Source organism: Dasypus novemcinctus, chromosome 2 (assembly GCF_030445035.2).
Source record: "Dasypus novemcinctus isolate mDasNov1 chromosome 2, mDasNov1.1.hap2, whole genome shotgun sequence".
In the NCBI taxonomy this organism is placed as follows: Eukaryota; Metazoa; Chordata; class Mammalia; order Cingulata; family Dasypodidae; genus Dasypus; species Dasypus novemcinctus.
This window is the reverse complement of record NC_080674.1, coordinates 37,620,248-37,642,290: the sequence shown is the minus strand read 5'-3', so window position 1 is coordinate 37,642,290 and position 22,043 is coordinate 37,620,248. Positions and strand designations below refer to the sequence as shown.

The 22,043-nt window shown below is 36.2% G+C and overlaps 1 protein-coding gene across 3 annotated transcripts in view; it reads right to left on the bottom strand.

Moving 5' to 3' along the window:
* Positions 1-22,043, bottom strand: part of TTC23L (tetratricopeptide repeat domain 23 like) — an 83,720-nt gene that overhangs the window by 22,392 nt on the left and 39,285 nt on the right. For all 3 annotated transcript variants that reach the window (XM_071207753.1, XM_071207755.1, XM_058307677.2), the window contains exons 9-10: positions 10,908-11,035; positions 2,233-2,379 (exon numbers count right to left, since the gene is read on the bottom strand). In XM_071207753.1, coding sequence (XP_071063854.1) covers positions 2,233-2,379; positions 10,908-11,035 — 275 coding nt within the window. The remainder of the gene's footprint in view (positions 1-2,232; positions 2,380-10,907; positions 11,036-22,043) is intronic.

Genomic DNA, 22,043 nt, shown 5'->3' with positions numbered 1-22,043 from the left:
TCTTCTGTATTCTGCCTTTCCAGAGAGAGGAGGGCTCAGATATTCTAGGGAGGCAATAAGAAGAGTTGAGGGGCTATTTTTGCATGAGCTTCTACTCATAAATATGCTGTTGCTCCTTTCCCTTTTATCTTTTGGATTGGTTCTTAATTAATTGGCTACCTATAAACAGTCCATCAATGCACCTCTTACTTGAGCCCCTGCTGATATGTACACACTAAGATTAGGTATATCAGGTAATTCTTCCAAATTAGAAAGCAATGGATTTTTTCCTGATTGTGAAAAAAAAGATCATATTTATTTAGGGAAACAAAAAAATAAGAAAATATAGAGAGAACAGGAATCACCTATAATCGCACCTCCTAAAGACAACCTCTGACAGAAGGCTTTGAGATTATTTTGCTAAGGGACTTTTGTCATATGCGTGTTTTTATTAAGAAAGATCATATAATATATACTAATTGGTAAATGCTATTTTTCTCTTAACTGTATTTCCCAATGTTCTTGCAAATTCTTCAGAACTTAAATTTTTATTAGCTGCCTAGTATTATTTATAAGAATACAGTATATTTAACCAGCACCTTTTTGACATTTAGATTATTTTAAATTTACATTTATCATTATTAAATAAGTATTGATGAATATAATTGTTGACACATCTTTGTGTAGCTCTCTGAAGCTCTCTCTAGAAGAAAGACTTAATAGTATAATTACTAGATCAAAGGTGTGAACATTTTAAGGCTTTTACACACATTGCTGGACTGCCTTCCAGCAATATCATACCAATTTATACTTCTATAAGTGGTGTGTGAGTATGCCTCTTTTCCACAACCTTGAAAACACATGCATCATTTTATTAAAAATATTTGCTAGTTGGGTTTTTAAAAAATTGAATCACTGTTTCAACTTAAATTTCTTTGATTCCTAGGAAGTCTGGACATGTCTTCTTATGTTTATTAGACATTTGGGGACATTTTCTCTTACAAATGGCCCAATTCTTACATTTGACATTGAAAACAGGGTACTAGAGTTCCCCTCATTTCTTTTCTTTTTTTTTTAAAGATTTATTTTTTATTTATTTCTCTCCCCTTCCTCACCCGCCCCCCAGTTGTCTGCTCTCTGTGTCCATTTGCTGTGTTCTTCTGTGTCCGCTTACATTCTTGTCAGCAGCACCCAGAATCTGTGTCTCGTTTTTTTGTTGTGTCATCTTGCTGTGTCAGCTCTCTGTGTGTGAGGTGCCACTCCTAGGCAGGCTGTGCTTTTTTCACACTGGGCGGTTCTCCTTATGGGGTGCACTCCTTTCACATGGGGCTCCCCTATGCGGGGGACATTCCTGCAAGGCATGGCACTCCTTGTGTGCATCAGCACTGCACATGGGCCAGCTTATCATATGGGTCAGGAGGCCCTGTGTTTGAATGCTGCACCTCCCATGTGGTAGGCGGATACCCTATCTGTTGGGGCAAATCCGCTTCCCCCCTCATTTCATTGGCATGATTTATGCCAATGAAAGTCTTTGAAAACTTGAAAATGGAATTTAAATCCTCCTGTGAAACTTTTAAAAAGAGATTCATTACATGACAGAGTATGGTTCCAATTCTTATATTTCCTCTTAAAAGAAGACAAAGAAAATTTCAAAAGCAAGGCCCTTAAGGTGGGTTAAGCAAGAATAAAACCCAAGGTCTATATGCTCAGTTTGCCAGGCTCTGCTTAAGCAGTGGTGATAAATAAGTGTGGTGGTACATACAAAGAGCAAATGGAGCCTCACCCTCCGCCACCTCAATATCTTGGTTTCCTCACTGGAGCCAGTAAATCAAAGTTCAGGAAAGGAATTGGAACCCAAAGAAACCTGAGTTAGCTAAGCTATGTCATGCGAAGAACAACAAAACATTATTTACATTTTTGAGTTTCCATATTTTTTGCCCTGGTTAAAAATCTACTAAAACCAAAAAAAAAAAAGGGAATAATCATTGATAATAGATTACTATCTCTGAGTGATAAGATGATGGGAGGTTTTTATTTTCTTGTTTTTGAGTTTATATTTTCTAACTTGTTCTTTTACTTTGTAATAAGAAACATTGAGAAAAGAAGAATGGAAGGAAAGGAGAAAGGGAGGGAGGGAGGAAGGGGGGGTAAAGGAGGAAGGGAGAGGGAAAAGGAAGAAATTTTTTAAAAATCAGCCTTCACCTTCTGCTTACAAGCCCAGGAGAAAATGTAACAAAACCAGTCATCATTCACCTTCTTCAGCAGTGGAATTGCCTTTTGGAGCTCTCCTTTGGCAAAGTAGATCCTGCCCATGTTATAAAGGGTTTCAGCCACTTTTTTACTACAATCACGGTAGCTGATCTGGGACTTTAGTGAAACCTGTAGCAGTCTGTAAGCCTCCTAGGGGACAAGGGAAAAAAAATCAGTCTGACAATTCTATGCCACCTATCCCAAAGTGCTATTGTGGAGCAATTCTACTCCACAATGACATAACCCACTAGGACCAGTCATGTATCATGTGTTACCTAAGTAATTTGCTTCCATTAGGAGGCAAAGTTCCAAGTTTGTAAATAATGATCATAGTTAATTCATATGTATAATATGATTTGATCTTCATGACTCCCTATGAGACAGGGACATTTCATAGAGGAGGGAATGGACTAATAAAGCTAAATGTCTTGCCCAAGATTGCACAGTGTGTATTTGGCAGCATCAGAATTCAAACCAGGTTGCTGAATAACATTAACCTCACTCTTTTTTCCTGTGAAGTCTCTATTTAGAAAATTCAGAAAAGTTGAAAGAATAAGTACAATGAATACACATCAAATTTTCACCTAGATTCACTAATGGCTACCATTTTGGCATAATTGCTTTATCTTGCTATCTATCTCTTTAAAATAAAGAAATGGAAGAGACTGCCTTGCCTCTGTACATACAGGGCAACACCTATTACAGTAATGAAAGGCAAAAATAAAATTTTCATTTTTTAATACACTAATTTATTTTTTACTTTAGGTTTTCTAAATTATTATGTATTCTATTTCTAATCTTTAAACTTATCATTACTATTTCATTTTCCTACCAATTGAATTCAGCAATGTATTAGACTTCATTTTTAAAGAAGTTTTGCATCACAGAGGGGTTCAACTATGGCAGGGGAGAAGCAATGATGGGGAGTGTCATTGATAGGGGATGCATGGGTGAGAGGGAGTTCTCCAGAGCATGCATATAGGATATATAGATATGTTTGGATGTTTTTGGGTATTGACATAATGGGTAGAGTTTCACGCAACAACTGGGGGAGTGCTGAGTTCCCATTCTGGGGCGCTCTGTCACATTCCCCAGTGGAACAGCAACAATCCCCTAAGTGCAAGGACAAAGGCCAATGAAGAAGGTTGGTAAAATGATGGGTGCTTGATACTGATGACTGTGCTTAGGAGCCTGTGTGCTTGAAATTTCAACTAGGCCTAGAGCTGCAGGGTGCCTAAGAGTTACCTCCTGAGAGCCTCCATGTTGCTCAAATGTAGCCACTCTCTAAGCCAAACTCGGCATGTAAATGCATTACCTTTCCCCCAGCGTGGGACATGACTCCTGGGGATGAGCCTCCCAGGTGCTGAAGGATTTCTACCAGTCACCAGCTGGTGATGCAATTAGAAAAAGACCTTAAATAAAAGGGGGAAACAGTAAAGACAAATGAATGTATATGGCTCAGAGACATCAAAATGAGCCAGGAGGTCATCAGAGGGGTAGCGCTTATGCACATCTCAACAGGATCTCAGAGACAGGCAAAATAGATACAACCCCAAGTAGTGGTCCTCCTGAAGGCTACAGAAATACCCAGGTCCTACATGACAGATGGCTCTGGAGTTCAGTGCCTTGCCAGTGGGCCCTACTTTGGAATTTGTGCTCCTGAGTGTGATGGCATTGGACTCAGATATGACCTCTCTACACAAGCCTCTTCTATCACTTTTACAAACCTGTGGTTGGCACTGGGGTTGATGTATGCTTGGGATACTTGAATCTCTGGACTGACTGTGCCAGTTGGGCCCCAAGCCTCAGTGGAGTTGCAGCATCTACTCTCTGGTTCATTGGACTTGCCCATTTTGGCTATCAGGGAGGTGGGGATGGTCAACCCCCACACCAGGGAACCGAGAGAGTCTACAACTGCAAGCAGGAGAATTGCATCCATCAGCTATGTGGGATTTAAGTCCCCTCTCGAGTTAGAGGAAAAGTGGGTACTGCTATCCCAGGGTCCTCAGGATGGAGGAATAAAATATGTATTAGAGTGGACTTACTGGTATTCTACTATAGAACTATTGTGACTCTAGCAATGGAAGAAACTATCATTGATGTGGAAACAGTGGTAATGGGAGTTGCTGAGGGCAGGGAGAGGGAAGAAGAGGTGTGATATGGGGCATTTTTGGGACTTGGAGTTGTCCTGAATGATATTGCAGGGACAGATGCAGGACAACATATATCCTGCCATAAACCAATGAATGAACTAGGAGAGAGGGTAAACTACAAGATAGACTATAATCCATGCTGTGTACCAGTGCTCCAAAATGTATTCATCACATGCAATAATGTGCCACACTGATGAAAGAAGTTGGTAATGTGGGAGGATTGGAGGTGGGGTAGGGAATGGGGGCATATGGGATCATCTTATTCTTTTTAAAAACATTTTTTATGATCTATGTATCTTTTAAAACATATTAAAATCTATTAAAAATGCAAAAAATAAAAACAAAAAAATATATGCATATATACAAATATAAACATATACCATATGTATTTTTGTTGAAAATAATTTGCAGTCTTCAAGATCTTATCCCTAAATACTGAAGCATGTATTTTCTTAATATAAGAGACTTCTCCTACATAACCACATTATTACTCTCAATGAAGTTTAGTGAGTCAATACTATTAACAGTCCCTATTTAGATTTCCCAATTGTCCCATAATGCTCTTTATAACTTGAAAGCTAGAGGATGAAAACATGGGACTGTATAACATAGATAACCCTGCTGTGGACCATGAATGTGGTTAACATTATAAGAATGTTCTTCCACAAACTAGAAGGAATGTACGTCACTATTACAGGATGTTAATAATAGGGTGGTTTATGGGAGAAAACACACCTAATGCAAACTATGGACCATAGTCAACAGTAAGATTTTAATATTCTTCCATTAATTCTAACAATAGTAACACATCAATGCTAAATGTCAATAATAGGGGTTATAAGGTATATGGGTTTTTCTTTTTGGAGCAAGAAAAATGTTCTAAAATTGATTGTGGTGATAATAGCACAACTCTGTGATTATACTGACAGCCACTGATAGTACACTTTGAATGGACTGTATGGTGGGTATGAATAAAACTGCTTAAAAAGAAAAGAATCAGGAACAACTAGCAAGAGAGTGGCGGAGTAAGGCGCTCCTAGAGACAGCTCCTGCTAAAGGGCAGTTAGTAAACACCCAGAGCTATCTGGAGCTATCTGAAGTACCTGTTTGGGGGCTCCAGAGACAAGAGCATCCTGCAAAATCCCTGAAGGATGGAAGGAGGAGGCTGCCCATCTGCAGAGAAGATTCATAAGTAGAGCACTTCACACCATGGAGGCCATCATTGCCCATCCTCCACTGGAGGCACAAGCCACCTCAGGAGCTGTTCTGTGGATGGAATTGGAAGCTCCACTTCCCAGAAACAAGGGAGGAAGAGACAGTTGGGTACCAACTTCAGCTACTGACTAGTAAATTTTGTGGGCTAAAGTATAATCCTAAACACAGCTAAAGTTTGAACCTGTCCAAGTCAGAAAGAGGTCAGTAGGCACGATTTTGACTCTGTCCCCAGCATGAGGGGAAGCGGGGCGGACTGAAAATCACAGTGATAGTAGGGACCAGTTTCTTTCACCAAGATTGGCCTGCAGCCCTAGCCTAGGCTTCAGCCCCACCTCTGGCAGGGAGGAGGTTGGCAGGCCCTGAACCAGCCTATCCAGGTAACTCAGGTACATTTGGCTGGCACAGACTAAATAATCGAAAGTCTACTGGGGCAACTGTGGTCATCTTGGACCTGTACTGCATAGACTGCTGCCCATACCTGCAGCTCCATCCCTGCCCTGGGCAGGGGAGAAAGAAGAGTGAAGCTTCATCAGTCTCTCTGGGCAACTACAGTGTAGGCCTGAACGACTTGGATTATTCCACACAGCTGTGACTCTGTCCCTACCCTTGGCAAAGGAGAAAGTTGGGAGAAGCTTCATTGGTCCCTGGGGCAATAAGGGCAGTTTAAGCCTCCATAGCTTATAGCACCAATTACATCCTTGGCTCCTACTACACAACCAACAAGGGAGAAAGGGTAGGAAGCCCTAAACTAAAGAGAAAAACTGCACCCAGAATAAATACTCTAGTTGGCCAGATGCCAAGACATCAACAAAAAATTACAATCCGCACCAAGAGACAGGAAGCTATGGCCCAGTTAAAGGAACAAGATAAGCCTCTAGAAGACAGAAAGGAGTTGTGACAACTAATCATAGATGTTTAAACAAATTTCCTTAATAAATTCAATGAGAAGGTTAAAGAGATTAAGGATATTAAGAAGTAACGGGATGAGCACAAAGAAGAATTTGAAAGGATACATAGAAAAATAGCAGATCTTATGGGAATGGAATGTGCAATAAATGAAATTAAAAATACATTGGAACCATATAATAGCAGATTTGAGGAGGCAAAAGAAAAGATTGGTGAGCTTCAAGAAATGGCCCCTGAAAGTGAACATACAGAAGAAAAGATGAAGAAAAGAATGGAAAAAATTGAACAAGGTCTCAGGGAACTAAATGACAACAAGAAATGTACAAACATATGTGTCATGGGTGTCCCAGAAGGAGAAGAGAAGGGAAAAGGACATAAAGAATACTTGAAAAAAAAAAAAAGGTAGAAAATTTCATGATCCTATTGAAGGACATTGATATTCATGTCCAAAAAGCACAACATACTCCCACCTAAAAAAAATCTGAATGAACCAACTCTGCGACACATACTCATCAGAATGTCCAAGGCCAAAGACAAAGAGAATTCTGAGAACAGCAAGAGCAAAGCAATGCATAATACATAAGGGATACCCAACAAAATTAAGTGCTGATTTCTCATCAGAAACCATGGAGGCAAGAAGACAGTGGTCTGATATATTTAAGATACTACAAGAGAAAAACTTCCAGCCAAGAATCTTATATCCAGCAAGACTGTCTTTCAAAAATGAGAATATTCACGGATAGACAGAAACTGAAGGAATTTCTAAGCAAGAGACCAGATTTTCAGGAAATACTAAAGGGTATGCTTAGAGCCTGAAACAAAAATACAGGAGAGAGGCCTGGAAGAGAGTCTAGAAATGAAGATTGTCAGTAAAAGTAGCTAAGAGTGTCAAAAGAGTGGTCAAAATAAAATATGACAGATAAAACCCAAATATTCAGGAATAAACTTAACCAATGATATAAAGCACTTGTGTTCAGAAAACTACAACTCAGTGTTAAAGTAAAAAAGGCCTAAATAATTGGAAGAACATTCCACACTCATGGATTGGAAGACTAAATATCATTAAGATGTCGTTTGTATACTCAAATTGATATACAGATTCAATGCAATCCTGATAAAAATTCCACCAACATTTTAAAATATAAATGGAAAATATGATTATCAAGTTTATTTGGAAGGGTAAGGGGTCCTGAATAGCCAGAAACATCTTAAAAAAAGGAAAAGCAAAGTTGGTGGACACTCATCTTCAGACTTTAAATCATATTGTCTAGCTACAGTGGTAAAAACAACATGGTACTTGCCTAGACAGACACATAGACCAATGGAACTAAATTGATGGTTCAGAAATAGACCGTCACATGTAAAGTCAAGTGATTTTTGACTAGCCTGTCAAACCCACACAGCTCAGGCAGAACAATCCATTCAACAAATGGCACTGAGAGAACTGGATACCCATAGCCAAAAGAAGGAAAGAGAACCCTTTTTTCACACCTTATTAAAAAATTAACTCAAAATTGATCAAAAATGTAAAAATAAAAGCAAGAACCATAAAATTTCTAGAAGAAAATGTAGGAAAATACCTTCAAGCCCTGGTGGTAGGTGGTAGATTCTTAAAGGAGATAAGAAGAGGACTGAGATGGACTACTGATGTTTAATGTATGTAGAAGTTTTAATTAGCTTTACTGTAAAAGTGTGGAAATGTATAGAGGGGATGGTAAGACATAGTGAGTAACAGCTAGTTTATAAATGGGGATGTGGCTGAAAATGGTAGTCTAGGGATGTAAATGCCAATTGACAGAGTGCTAGAGAATAATCTAGGAACTGAATAGCACGGTAAACCAAGAGGTGGATGAGAATTGTGCTTGATGGTACAGAGGCAAGAGTGTCCTTTGTGAGTTAGAGCAAATGGACACTATTTCAGGGTGGTGGGAATGTGGAGAAGCATGGGAAAAATATAACTGGAATGATCTATGGACTGTGATTAGCAGTAATAATGTAATATTCTTGCATCTATGTCGAAGATGTACTGTGTTGATAATGGGGCTGTATGGAACATGTGTGCCAAATGTACATTATGGACGTGGTAACAATCGGATATTATCTTATACTCTGTAACAAATATTCCACCACAGTGTGGTGCATTGATAAAGGAGTGTTGTTTGGGAATTCTGCTCATGTATGATTGTTTTGTAAGTTTATAATATCTGTCATAAAAATATATTTTAAAAATAATAGGGTGGGTTGGGAGGGGGGAAATACGCCAAATGTAAGATAAGGACTATAATTAGTAGTAAGATTTGACAATATTCTTTCATAATTTGTACCAAATGTCTCATGACACTGCAAGGTGTTGGTGGAGGGTTGATGTATGGGACCCCTGTAGAATGTTATGCATGCTTGCTTTGTAAGTTCACAACTTTTACTGTACACTTGTTTATGTATGTTCACATATAAATGATATAAAGATAATAATTATAGCGTGGGTTGGAGGAAAATACTTTGGTTAGCAGTAATATTTTAGCAATGCTCTTTAATCATTAGTTAAAAATGTTTAACAACAATGCAAGGTGTTGGTGGTAGGGTGAGGTATGAGAGTCCTGTATGATGTTATATATGTTTATTTTGTAAGTTCACAACTATTACCATACATTTAGTCTTTATGTGTGTTTATGTATAAGTGATATACTTCAATAAATTTTAAAAATATTTTTTAAAAAAAGAATCACATATTGCATTTAGTTTTCATGACTCTTTGGTCTTCTTTAATCTCTAACAATTCTCCTGCCTTTTTTTGTCTTTTATAACATTTGACATCTTTGAAAAGTTTAGGCCGGTTGTCTTTCAGCCCAGTTCTCACTCTTACTATACTCACTACTTACCATAGTGCATATGCTTTAGAGAAAAGTCCAGGGTACACTGGGAATTATTCATTGTATGCATTTGCCTCTCCAGTACGCTTTCTTTGGAAGGGGTGTAGTTATTGCTAGAATCCTCAGGAACTGCACATCACTCTCTGCCTGTTTTAACCATGTGGATATTTAGTAACAGAAAACTTCTCTGGAACTGAGTTTGGAATCAACATCTGTCACATATGGACCTCACAACAACAAAATTTTGTCAGTTACTGCTTCCAAAAAAACACTGCCAATCTCAAGGCTCTATAATGACCTTTGCATTTTTCAGAATAAGAAAATAAGTCAGATTATTTTTTTCTTATTTCTTTGTTATTGGTGGCAGATTAAACCTCTGCTTACCAAAAAGAAAATTTTATTTCATGGGAATGAAATTGCCATGTCTTCTGTCTTATAAATTTGCTATGGTTTTCTAGACCAGGCCTAGAACCTCACATCAGGGTTGGGGATGGGAGCAAGAGCACCTAGTAAGAATAGATTTTCCCACAGAAAATGTGTTATAAATCTCAGCAAATTATTCAATATTTATTGGGCATTTACTGTGTGCCAGCTGCTGTATCAGGTGCAGTGAACAAAAGGGATATAATTCCCTGTCCTCATGGAGCTTGCTTTTGAGCAGGAAACGTGTCCTTCCCATGGTGCCACAGAAAGTCTAGACTCAGAGCTGCCTCGGGTCAACTTCTTCTTGACCTATCTTTGCCTAGGAGCTTGGCACCCCAGGAAGCACTTAACAAGTGGCAAATGGGCATCAGGCATTGGTTACTAGTGTTTTATCATGAGCACGGCCATGTATAAAGATTTTCAAATACAGAATTAAAGAGGTTTTTCTTTGTTCCTGGATATAAATTCTTTTTTAGTGTGAGTCTACAACACTACTCTTAAACTGGTTGCCACATGACCGAGACCATCTCACATTCATCTGTGTTTCTCACTTGCCCGAGGAAGTATAAAGTTGGCTTGGTCAGATCAAAGTTATGTGGAATCTCATGATGGATAAAGATCTTCACTGTGTTCACGCTGCACTGAGTATATAAAATTCAGGTCAAAAGTTTTTGAGTAATAGCTTAGACTCATGAGACTCCTAAGCAAAAAGGTCAGCAATCAAAAGCATTTTCTGTGACTTTTTTGGGGGGTGAAAAACAAAATTGTGACTAAAAAAGAGCTGAAGGCCAGAAACTGAGGGAAAACAAAACCTCAAAGACTCAAGGGAAAAAACTGGCAGCTAGATTCAAAGGTGTATGTCAATTTTGACTTAAAATATTAAATTTACTGGTCCAGAGATTATGAGTATCCTGGATTTGAGAGGTCTTATATATCAGGATATAAGAAAAATGGTTTTTACTAATATCTTAAGCCATACAAGACCTATGTTTCATTCCTGTCTTTACCTGAGACCTCTGAGCTCCAGGGTCCACAACTTTGAGATGAAGGTCGCTGTCCTGATCTAATGAAGTAACTAGCAATTACGCTTATGAACTGATACCTGATTTACCTGTTTTCCCCCATTTTGGATCAGCCACTTGCTAAATTCCTCAATGGTTGTCAGAGTTTCATAATCCTCTGGGCCCAATGTTTCATGATACGCACTTATACTTTTTATAAAATATAGCTCAACAGCATCTGCAAAAAGGGAAACAATTATTTATGGCAAGCTGCTAGTCTCTACAAGGGTCTGCTGTCAGCTTTGGCTCAACTAGGCATTTTCATGTTTAAAGCCCATGGCTGTTTCAGGTTTTTTCGGGACTCTCAAAAAGGCAGACATGATTTGAATGCATTAGATGATGTTCTGATTTGTACTCTTCTGATGAAATGCATGGATTTTCTGTATGTAAAGAAAGGAAAGTTTGTATTGGAATGCTCTTATTATCCTAAGACCAAAATAATCACCATATTAAACTCCTAGGTATACTGCAAGGCTGTATTTTTAGTTAGGCTAAACTCCACTAGAGTACTATTTCCTGTCTGTTTAAAAGTACTTAAAAATATAGTAGTTAATTTTTTGCCCTGCTCTCCTGCCTCTGGACATGTTCCCTGCCTTCTTTGCACCACTTTCACCATTTTTCCTCTACCATGTGGTCATGCATGCAACCCTGGGGAATTATAATTTATAATGGGGAATTGTAGCTTGTAAATCAGCCCTCTTCATCCCTTTTCACCCCCCTTCCTCTCTACCTGGGATCCCTGCTCTGTTATTTTCTGCTATTTTCTCCCATTTCTCTTCCCTCTCTACCTGAATAAATTACTGGCCTAACTCAAAGAAATATATATATAGTAGTTATATTTTAATTACTTCTAATGTCTTTCATTACAAACATGATGTTGATATAAAAAAAGGAAATGGAGAAAAGCAAAAATGAAATGAAAATTATCTTTATACATACCACGCTAAAACAGGCACCATTAACACTTTTTTATGGATTAAGGTATAATTGGTACATAAAATAATTCGCCCATTGTAATTGTATAGGCTGATTATTCTGAGTAAATTTATTCAGTTATGAACACATGACTACAATCCAGTTTTAGATCTTTCCATCACCCCAAACTGTTTCTTCAAGGCTGTTGCAGTCAGTGCGTATTTCCACAGCTAGGATAGGTAATCACTAGTTGGCTTTCTATCTCTGTTTGCCTTTTCTCAAAATTTCATATAAAAGAAATCAAACAACACATAGTTATTTGTGGTTGCATTCTTTCAATCAGCATAGGGTTTCTGAGATTCATCTGTGTCACTGCATGTACCAGTGCTTCCTTTACATTGCTAAGTAGTTTTTCTATTGCATAGATACATCACATTTTGTTCACCCATTCACCAGTTGCTGAACATCTGGATTGTTTCCAATTTTTGACTGTTATGAATATTGCTGCTAGAACATTCAGGTACATGTCTTTGTGGACATATTTTTTTATATAAATCAATTTTATTGATACATTTTAATAAAGCATGCAATTCATCCAAAGTGGCAATCAGTGGTATTGGATATAATCACATAGTTGTGTACTCATCACTTCAATCATTTTTAGAGCATTTTCATTAGTTCAATAATATTAAACAAAAACAGACAAGAAAATTCTTCACCTCTCAATCTCTCTATTTCCCCTGCTGTACATAACTGCTACTTCTTGCTTTTCTTGCACAATTATTTAATTACTTGTTAAGCAGCTTTACTGGGATATAGTCACATACTATATGATCTATCTAAAGTATATAATTAATGGCTTTTAATTTTTTTTTGAGGTAAGGACCTTGTATGTGTGAAGCCAGCACTTAACCACTGAGCCACATTAGCTTGCTTGAGTTGGTTTTTTTGTTTGTTTGCTTGTTTGTTTTTGTTTGTTTTTTAGGAGGCAGTGGGAACCGAATCTGGGACCTCCCATGTGGGAAGCAGATGCTCAGCTGTTTGAACCACATCTTCTCCCTCAATGGCTTTTAGTATAATCACAATGTTGTGCATTTATCATCACAAAAAATTTTAGAACTATTTCATTACTCCAAAAAGAAAAACTCCACACCCCTTAGCATGCCTTCCCCACCCCTACATAACCACTAATCTAATTTCATCTTTATAAACTGATTTATATTTACATTTTATATAAGTGGAATCACACTGTACGTTACACAGTATATTTAGTTCATAGTAGAACAGTCATACAGTATTTGTCCTTTTGTGCCTGGCTTGCTTCACTCAACATAATGTCGTCCAGGTTTATCCATGTTGTTGTAAGCTTTGCAACTTCATTTCTTCTTACATAATATTCCATCATGTGAATACACCACGTTTTATTTATCCATTCATTTGTTGATGGACACCTGGGTTGTTTCCAGCTTTTGGCAATTGTGAATAATGTTGCTGTGAACATCAGTGTGCAGATGTCTGTTTGTGTCACTGCTCTCTGTTCCTCTGGGTATATACCCAGTAGCGGTATTGCAGGGTCTGTATTGAACTTCTTTAGGAACTGCCAAATAGTCCTTCATAGTGGCTGTACCCTTCTGCATTCCACCAACAGTGAACAAGTGTTCCTTTTCTCCACACCCTCTCCCACATATGTAGCTGTCTTTTTAATAGTGGTCCTTCTGATAGGTGTGAAATGATATCTCATTGTAGTTTTGATTTTCAGACATTTCTCTTGGGCATATACCTAGGAATGAAAGAGTTGGGTCATATGATAAGTGTAGATTTAAGTATTTAAGAAACTGCCAAACTGATTGCTGAAGTGACTACCATTTCAAATTCCCATCAGCAATGTCTGAGGGCTCCAATTGCTGCACATCCTTATCAACACTTGGTATTAGCTGTCTTTTTTATTAAAGCCATTCTAGTGAGTGTGTAGTAGTATCTGTGGTTTTCATTTGAATTTCCTTAATGATTAATAATTTTGAACCCTTTTTACAGGCTTATTAGATATTTGTATACATTCTTTGGAGAAATATCTCTTCAAATCTTTTGCCCATATTTTTATCAGGATGTTTACCTTCTTATTAGTGAGTTATAAGTGCTCTTTATTTATTCTGAATATAAAATCTTTACCAGGTTTATGATTTGCAAAGACTGTCCCAGACTGTGCTTTGATCATTTCCTTAATACAGTCTTTTAAAGAAAAAAGGTTTTTAATTTTGATGAAGTCCAGTTCATCAATTTTATCTCTTATGGATTATGCTTTTGGTCTCATTTCTAACAAATCTTTGATTAACCCAAGATTTTCTTCTAGAAATTTTATACTTTTAGTTCTTGCACTTAGGATGATGACTCATTTCGTGTTAACACTGCATATGGTATGAGGTAAGAATCGAGATTTTTTTTTCATGGAGATAGCCATTTGTTCCACTACTATTTGTTGAAAAGACTATCCTTTCCCTATTGAATTGCACTAGCACCTTTGTCTAAAACCAATTGACCACAGATGTGATGGCTTATTCCTGGACTCTCTACTCTGTCCCATTCATGTCTATTCTTTTTTTCTTTTCTTTTTTTTTATTGTATTTTTTTGAAGATACATAAATCACAAAAAATGTTACATTAAAAAATATAAGAGGTTCCCACATACCCCACCCCCACCCCCTACCCCCACTCTTCCCACATCAGCAACCTCATTCATCACTGCAGCATATGCTTGGAGCACTGCTGCACCACATGGATTGTAGTTCACATTGTAGTTTACACTCTCCCCCAGTACATTCAGTGGGTTATGGCAGGATATATAATGTCCAGCATCTGTCTCTGCAATATCATTTAGGACAACTCCAAGTCCCAAAAATGTCCCCACATCTCTTCTTCCCTCTCCCTGCCCTCAGCAACTACCATGGCCACTTTCTCCACATCAATTCTACAGTTTCTTCCATTACTAGTCACAATAATTCTATAGTAGAATACAAGTAAGTCTACTCCAACCCATATTTTATTCCTCCATCCTGTGGACCCTGTGATGGTGATGTCCACACCACTTCTATATCGAGAGGTGGCTTAGATCCCACATGGTTGATGGATGTGATTCTCCTGCTTGGAGTTGTAGGCACTCTCAGTTCCCTATTCTGGTGGTTGACTATTTTCAACCCCGTTAGCTGCCTTGGTTACCATAGCTGTATAGTGAGTTTTGGAACTACGTAGGATATAGTAATTTCTCCAACTTTTTTTTTTTTTTATGGCATATTTTACCTTTGATTTCTCTGTACTGACCATATGTTTTGTTTTGTTTTTTTAATCTGTTACATAAATATGCATCACAACCACTTTGGAAAACAGTTTGACATTATTTAGTAAAGTATATGATACACATACCCTATGATCCAGCATTTCCAGTCCTAAGTATTTATTCAAGAGAAATCCAACTTTGTTTTATTTGTGAAATAATTTGGAAAATTCTAGGTCCTTTGCATTCCCATATTAATTTTAGGGTCAACTTGATGATTCCTACAAAATGACTACTAGAATTCTGATTGGAATAGTGTTGAATCTACAGATCTTAGCCTTCCAATCTATACACATAGTGTATTCTCCATTTATTAAGAGCATTTAACTTCAGCAATATTTTATAGATTTCAGTGTACAAGTCTTACACTTATTTTGCTAAAATTATTTTAAAGAATTTTATTCTTTAGGATGCTATTGTGAATGAATGCTTTTTTTCATTTTCAAATTAATTGCTATGTACTGAAATACAATTGATTTTTAAAATATTTATCTTGTATCTGTGACCATGCCAAACTCCAAAACTCACTTATTCCAGGTGTGGTTTTTATTTTCTGGTAATTCCTTAGAATTTTATGCTCAGATGATAACTGTCTCCTGCAGAAAGAGACAGTTTATTTCCAATATGCCTTTAATTTCTTTTTCTTGCCTTATTGCACTGGCTAGACTCTCCAGTACAATGTTAAAAAGAAGAGATAAGAGCAGATATTCTTGCCTTGCGCTGATCTTAGGGGGAAAGCATTCAATCTTTCACCATTAAGCATGATATTATGTGTAGATCTCTTACAGATGCCTTTTACCAGATTGTGGGAGTTTTCCTTGTCATTATTAAGAGTTTTAAAAAATATTATTTTAAAGATGAGTGCTTGATTTTGCCAAATGCTTATTCTGCATCTATTGAGGTGTTAATGTTTTTGAACTTTACTCTATTATTATATTACACTGATTTTCAGAAGTTAAAACAATATTGCATTTCTGGGATAGATATCTCTGTCAGGGTAAATAAAATTTTATATTTAACTAGATTCCATTGCTAATATTTTGTTAAGCGTTTTTGCATCTACATTCAAGAGGGATATAGGTTATAGTTTTGCTTTGCTTTTTATCAGGAGAATACTGCCCTTACAAAATGAGTTGGAAAATGTTCCCTCCTCCTCTATTTTCTGAAAAAGTTTGTGTGTGTTTGGTATTATTTCTTTTATATATTTGATAAAATTCAATAGTGAAGCCATGTGGAGCTTGGGGTTCTTTGCTGGAAGATTTTAAATTACCATTCAGTTTCCTTCTTTGATAGTCATATTCAGATTTAATTTTGAAAGTTTTGTGAATTTTTTTCTTTCTAGGAAGGTGTTTATGCATCACTGTTATGCAAAATTTTTTGGTATAAATTTGTTCATAAGTTTCCTTAAATATCTTTGTTTCTGTGGGATATGTAGTGATATAGCCCCTCTTTAACTGCTGATTTTGATAACTGGTGTCTTCGCTTTCTTTTCCTTGATTAGTCCAGCTAAAGATGATTAATTTTGTTGATCTTTTCAAAGAAGCAGTTTTTTATTTCATTGATTTCTTCATTTTTATTTTCTATTTCATTGATTTCTGCTCTATTTTTTCCTTCCTTCTACTTGCTTTGGGTTTGACTTTCCTTTGTTTTTCTAGTTTCTTAGGGTGGGAGGTTATGTTTTTATTCTACATAAATTTCTCTCTAATCATTGCTTTAGCTCCATCCCACAAATTTTCATATGTTGTGATTTCATATTACTTGAGCTCTAGATATTTTCTCTTTTCACTTATGATTTATTCTTTGACCCATGGGTGATTTAGAAGTGTGTTCATTTCAAAATATTTGGGGTTTTGTCATATTTTTTATTTCTAATTTGATTCTGTTGTGGTTGGAAAATATACTTGCGCCAACTCAGACCAGCAGAATATCACAGTCTACGTGTAATATCAGGTGTTAAAAACTGCTTTTGACCTTAAATAAAAGGGGGAAATGGAAAAGACAAATGAGTTTATATGGCTCTGAGTCTCGAAAAAAGAGTTAGGAGGTCATCAGAGGGGTCACACTACACATACCTCAGCAGGGTCCCAGAGACAGCCAAAGTAGATACAAACCCAGGTACTGGTTCTCCTGAGACACACAGGTTGTAAGGTCATGGCAGATGGCTCTGGAGTTCAGTGCCATGTCTGTTGGAGCTACTTGGAATGATTTTTTAAATTCATGGACAAATTGTTTCCTGTCCTAACATATGGTTTATCCTGGAGAATATTCCATGTGCTCTTAAAAAGAATGTGTAGTCACCTTGTTGTTGTTGGGAGGAGTGATTATTATACATCAATTAAGTCATCAATTCTTAGTATTGTTCAAGTTCTCTATATCCTTATAATTTTCTTTTTAGTTCTATCAACTACTGAAGGACATTTGTTGAAATTTCTAACTATATTTGGACTATATATTACCCCTTTCCATTTTGTCAATTATTTGCTTCATGTATTCTGTAGCTATGTTCTTAGGTGCATATACATTTATAATTGTTTTATCTTCCTGATCAATTGACTCATTTATCATTATGACATGCATACATGAACATGCATAAACAGTAAGTGTATGGTAAAAGTTGTGAACTTACTAAACAAACATACATAATATTATACAGGTCTCCCATTCATGGTATATCTTTTTTCATGTGTTTATTTTCAACCTTTGGGTCTCTTATAGACAGAATAGGTTGGATCTTGCTTTTTTTAATCCCATAAGACAATGTCTAAATTTTGATCAGTGCTTAGATCATTCACATTTAATATAATTATTGATATGTTGGACTGGCATCTGCTATTTTGCTATTTGTTTTTACATATGCCATTTTTTCTTTTTTTTGTTCTTTTGATCCTCTTTTACTGCCTTCTTTTAGTTGAAACAAATATCCGTTAGTGTGTGATTTGAAACTCTCTCTTGATTTTTTAGGTATAATTTTTTAGTTATTTTCTTCATGGTTGTTCTGGAGATTATGATATTTATCTTTCACTTATCAAAATCCACTTCAATCAATGCTCATTTAATTCCTGTAAAGTATAGCAACATTGCTACAATATAGCTCCATTGCTTCTCCCTTACTATATTAAATTACTATAATACATTACATCTATATATGGTCTCAATCCAACAATAGAGTATCATTGTTTTAAATAATCTTATATCATTTAAAGAAATTTAAAAAATGAAAAATACATATGTATGTGTATACATTCTATTATATTTACCCACACATTTATCATTTCCAGTTCTTTTCATTCTTTCCTGTGGATTTGAGTTATCATCTAGTATCATTTTCTTTCCATTTAAGTGCTTTCTTTAGTATTTTAGGGCAGCTCTACTAGCAATTACTGCCTGTTTCTGTTTATTGGGAAATGTCTATGTCACCTTCATTTTCCAAGGATAGTTGGACTGGATACAGAATTCTCAAGTAGTTTTTGGTTATTATTTTTCTGCCTCTCTTCTCTCCTTCAGTTTGGTACCCTTGATAGCCTATATGTTTCTGATGCTTTGTTCATTTTTTTTTCCTCAATATTTCTTTTCTCTATTCTTTGGATTGGCTAATTTCTACTTACGTATCTTTGAGATTTCTGATTATCTCTTCTGCCATCTCAAATCCACTGTTGAGCCCAGTTGATGAATTTTCCATTTCAGGTACTGTATTTTATAATCCTAGAATTTCTATTTGGTTGTTTCTTTAATATAAATATACAATTTATATTTCTCTATTGAGATTTCCTATTTGTTGAGTTGTATTCATAGTATTTTCCTTTAACTTTTTCAATAGTGCCCTTTAATTCTTTGAACAAACTTATGATGGCGGCTTTAAGGATTTTTCTGATAAATCTAACATCTAGCCCACTGAAAGTTTCTATTGATTGCTCTTTTTGTGAGTATGAGTTGCAGGTACCTGTTTCTATTTATGTCCCATAATTTTTTTGTTGAAAACTATACATCAGATAAAATATAGTAGCAATACAAGATTTCAACTTATTTTGTGGGTTTTTCTGTTTTGTTTCACTTCTGAATTTTTCTTTATTAACTTGCCTAGACTTAAACTGCAGATTCTGTTTACTCTGTAGTGTGCTGCTGTTAAAGTGTCTGCTCAGGTTTTAGTGCTTATTTTTAATTTTATTCTGGCTTACTAGGGATTGCCTTTGTGTCTGCATAGTTTAGTGCAGACCCATTGATTTGGGAAGAGGTTGTGCTCAAATATCTCAAACCTATATATCTTCCATCCTCTGTCAATTAATCTGTGTGTGGTTTGGTGAGTACATTAAATGTTATCCCACATTTCATGTCTTCCTTGATAGTTACTTTCCACTGGACTCTTGAATCTCCCCTGCACATGTATGTAATTTCCCAGCTGGCTAGGGATGTGGGGAGAGCTTATTTAGCCCTTTTACAGCTCCCTCATTTCCAAGGTTTCCCCATTAAAACTTAACTGGCCTGCCACTCACACCTATCAGGACAGCAACTTCATGCTAGCAAATACATAGGTTTTCTCCCCTAAATTTCTACCAAGTTCACCAGTGGGTGCAAGCTGCCTCAGGCAAGAAGGCAATAGATTTTATCTGTTCTTACCCAAATCTCCACAAATTTTTCAAGAATAAATGCTTCACAATTTGTTGCCTGCTTTTGGTCTATTTCCCTCAAATGGTTGTTTTTGACAATTTTATTCAGTTTTTTTTGTGTGTGTGTGTATGTGTATGGAGAGAATTTGCAGACCTCTTCACAAAGCCATAGCCAGAAGTCTCTACCTCTGTTTATATTTTGATGAATATTTTGATTCAGTTATACTTACTTTCCAGTTCATTTTTCATGTTTACATATAAGTAACTATAAATAGTATTATTTTGTGCATTGTAAAAATGCAACTTATTTCTCCCTTGAGGTTTTAAAAATATATCCTTCTTAACATCTATCTTAAGATGTTATCTCTTAAGACCTAGTCCAGTTCTTTTAATGACTATATAGAATTCCATACATTAAATGTGCCAAATATTTTCATTTATTGATGAATATGTTTCTAATTTTTCACAATTATGATGTTAGTGTACATCCTAATACATATTTTCTTTTCAATTTTACTAAATATTATCAAATTTGTTTCTAAATTTCCATATCAATTTACACTCTCACTCACACTAGCTATGAACATATCCATTTCCCCCAAATCTGACAAACACTAGATACTTTCAGATTTTAAAAATTTTCAAATAGAATGTGTGAAATCTTGGTCTCATTGTAGTTTTAAATATATGTACAATTGTAAGATTTGTGACATTCTGTCAAATTGACCTCCAGAGAGGTTGCACCAAATGGCTTTCACCAATGCCAGATGTTTTAAGTTTTTGAAATTTTGACAATTTCATAGGAAGAATAATACCATTGCCTTTTGAATTTTTATTTCTTGATTATTACTAAGATTGGAACTTTTTTCACATGATTATTAGCTGTACGTATTTCTTCTTTATGCAATGCTTAGTTTTGTGGGTATATAAAGGCCTTTTTATATTTTATGAAAAGCAGATTAAGATGGCAAATTGAACAGATGCACTTAATGTCTCTCCTTCTTGAGAAATAAACATCGAAACTACAATAAAGAAATTTAATAAAATATAAACTCACAGAGACAGGGAGACAAGGAGAAGAGACAACAGCAATAAAACTTTGAATGCCAGGAAGGAGAGAAACCAGTAAAAACTGATCTGGCAGGACTGAGAGAGCCAAATCCTAAGACAGCAATGCAGACTACTAAACACTAATCCTATAATCACCACAGAATCCTTAATAGGTACAGGAACTAGCAGCACCGGATACTGTGGATATAAGGAAGCAGTACTACAATAAGGAAGACTACACTGAGTGGTCTGCTCCCACCCCAGACACATTCTGGAGGTTTATTCTGAGAAGAGAGTAAAAAGAGGATCAACAGGCACCACTGAGGACATGTGAACCCTATCAAAAGTAAGGGTATTAAAGAGACTGTATCCATACCAAATGCTGAAGGCAGAATCCCTCAGCCTCTCCCCCAATTCAGCTCCCAGAATGTGGATATCAAGAACCTTACCCACCAGGCAGGACATTAGAGACTATAGAAACTAATTCAGGGGTTCTTGAACAAACCATTTATAAGATCACCTAACAGTGAAGCTCAAAGTTAACAAGAACAACTAATTCCTCAAAGCTTCTACTTAACTTTTTAGCCTCACTTTTAATCAGGAGCATACAGTGATATATTACACACATTTTAGGAAAATCTTTAATATGTAAGAGAGAGACCCAAATAAATAGGAAAAATATAGGAAAAAGCAAACTTAAGGAAACTATGCAATGAGAAAAAAACTTCAACAAAACTGTCATTTATATTCTCAGAAATGGAATATATTGTATCTGTCAAACAAGAACAAAGTTATACAAAAAGGAACACAGTGTCCACATACACAACGGTAATCAAAAATATAATAATCAACATGAAAAACTCAATTCAAGGTGTATTAGTTTTCTACTGCAAATTACCACAAAATTAGTGGCTTAAAATAAAACCAAAGCATTACCTTTTCTAGTGCTTGATAATGATCTTGTCCTCAGATTTCTCCAGAAGGGTTTCCTGAAAATTATCAAGGAAGTTGAAGCCAGACTATGTCTCAGAGATTCTATTCAGCTTAAAATTTCCTGGAAGCTTTTATCTAATAGTGGCAAAGGAACCCTTTCTTTAAAGAGTTAGATTTCTATTTGCTGCTAAACTTTTAAACACCTCAACAATTAAGAGAAAGTTTAAGGATGCCTACATAGTTGTAATGAGAAGCAAGGAAATGATTAAAATGAAAGTCATGATAATGGTTACCTCTGAGAGAGGGGGGTATATGTGATGGTCGTGGGCACACAAGGGGTTTCTAGGGTATTAGTA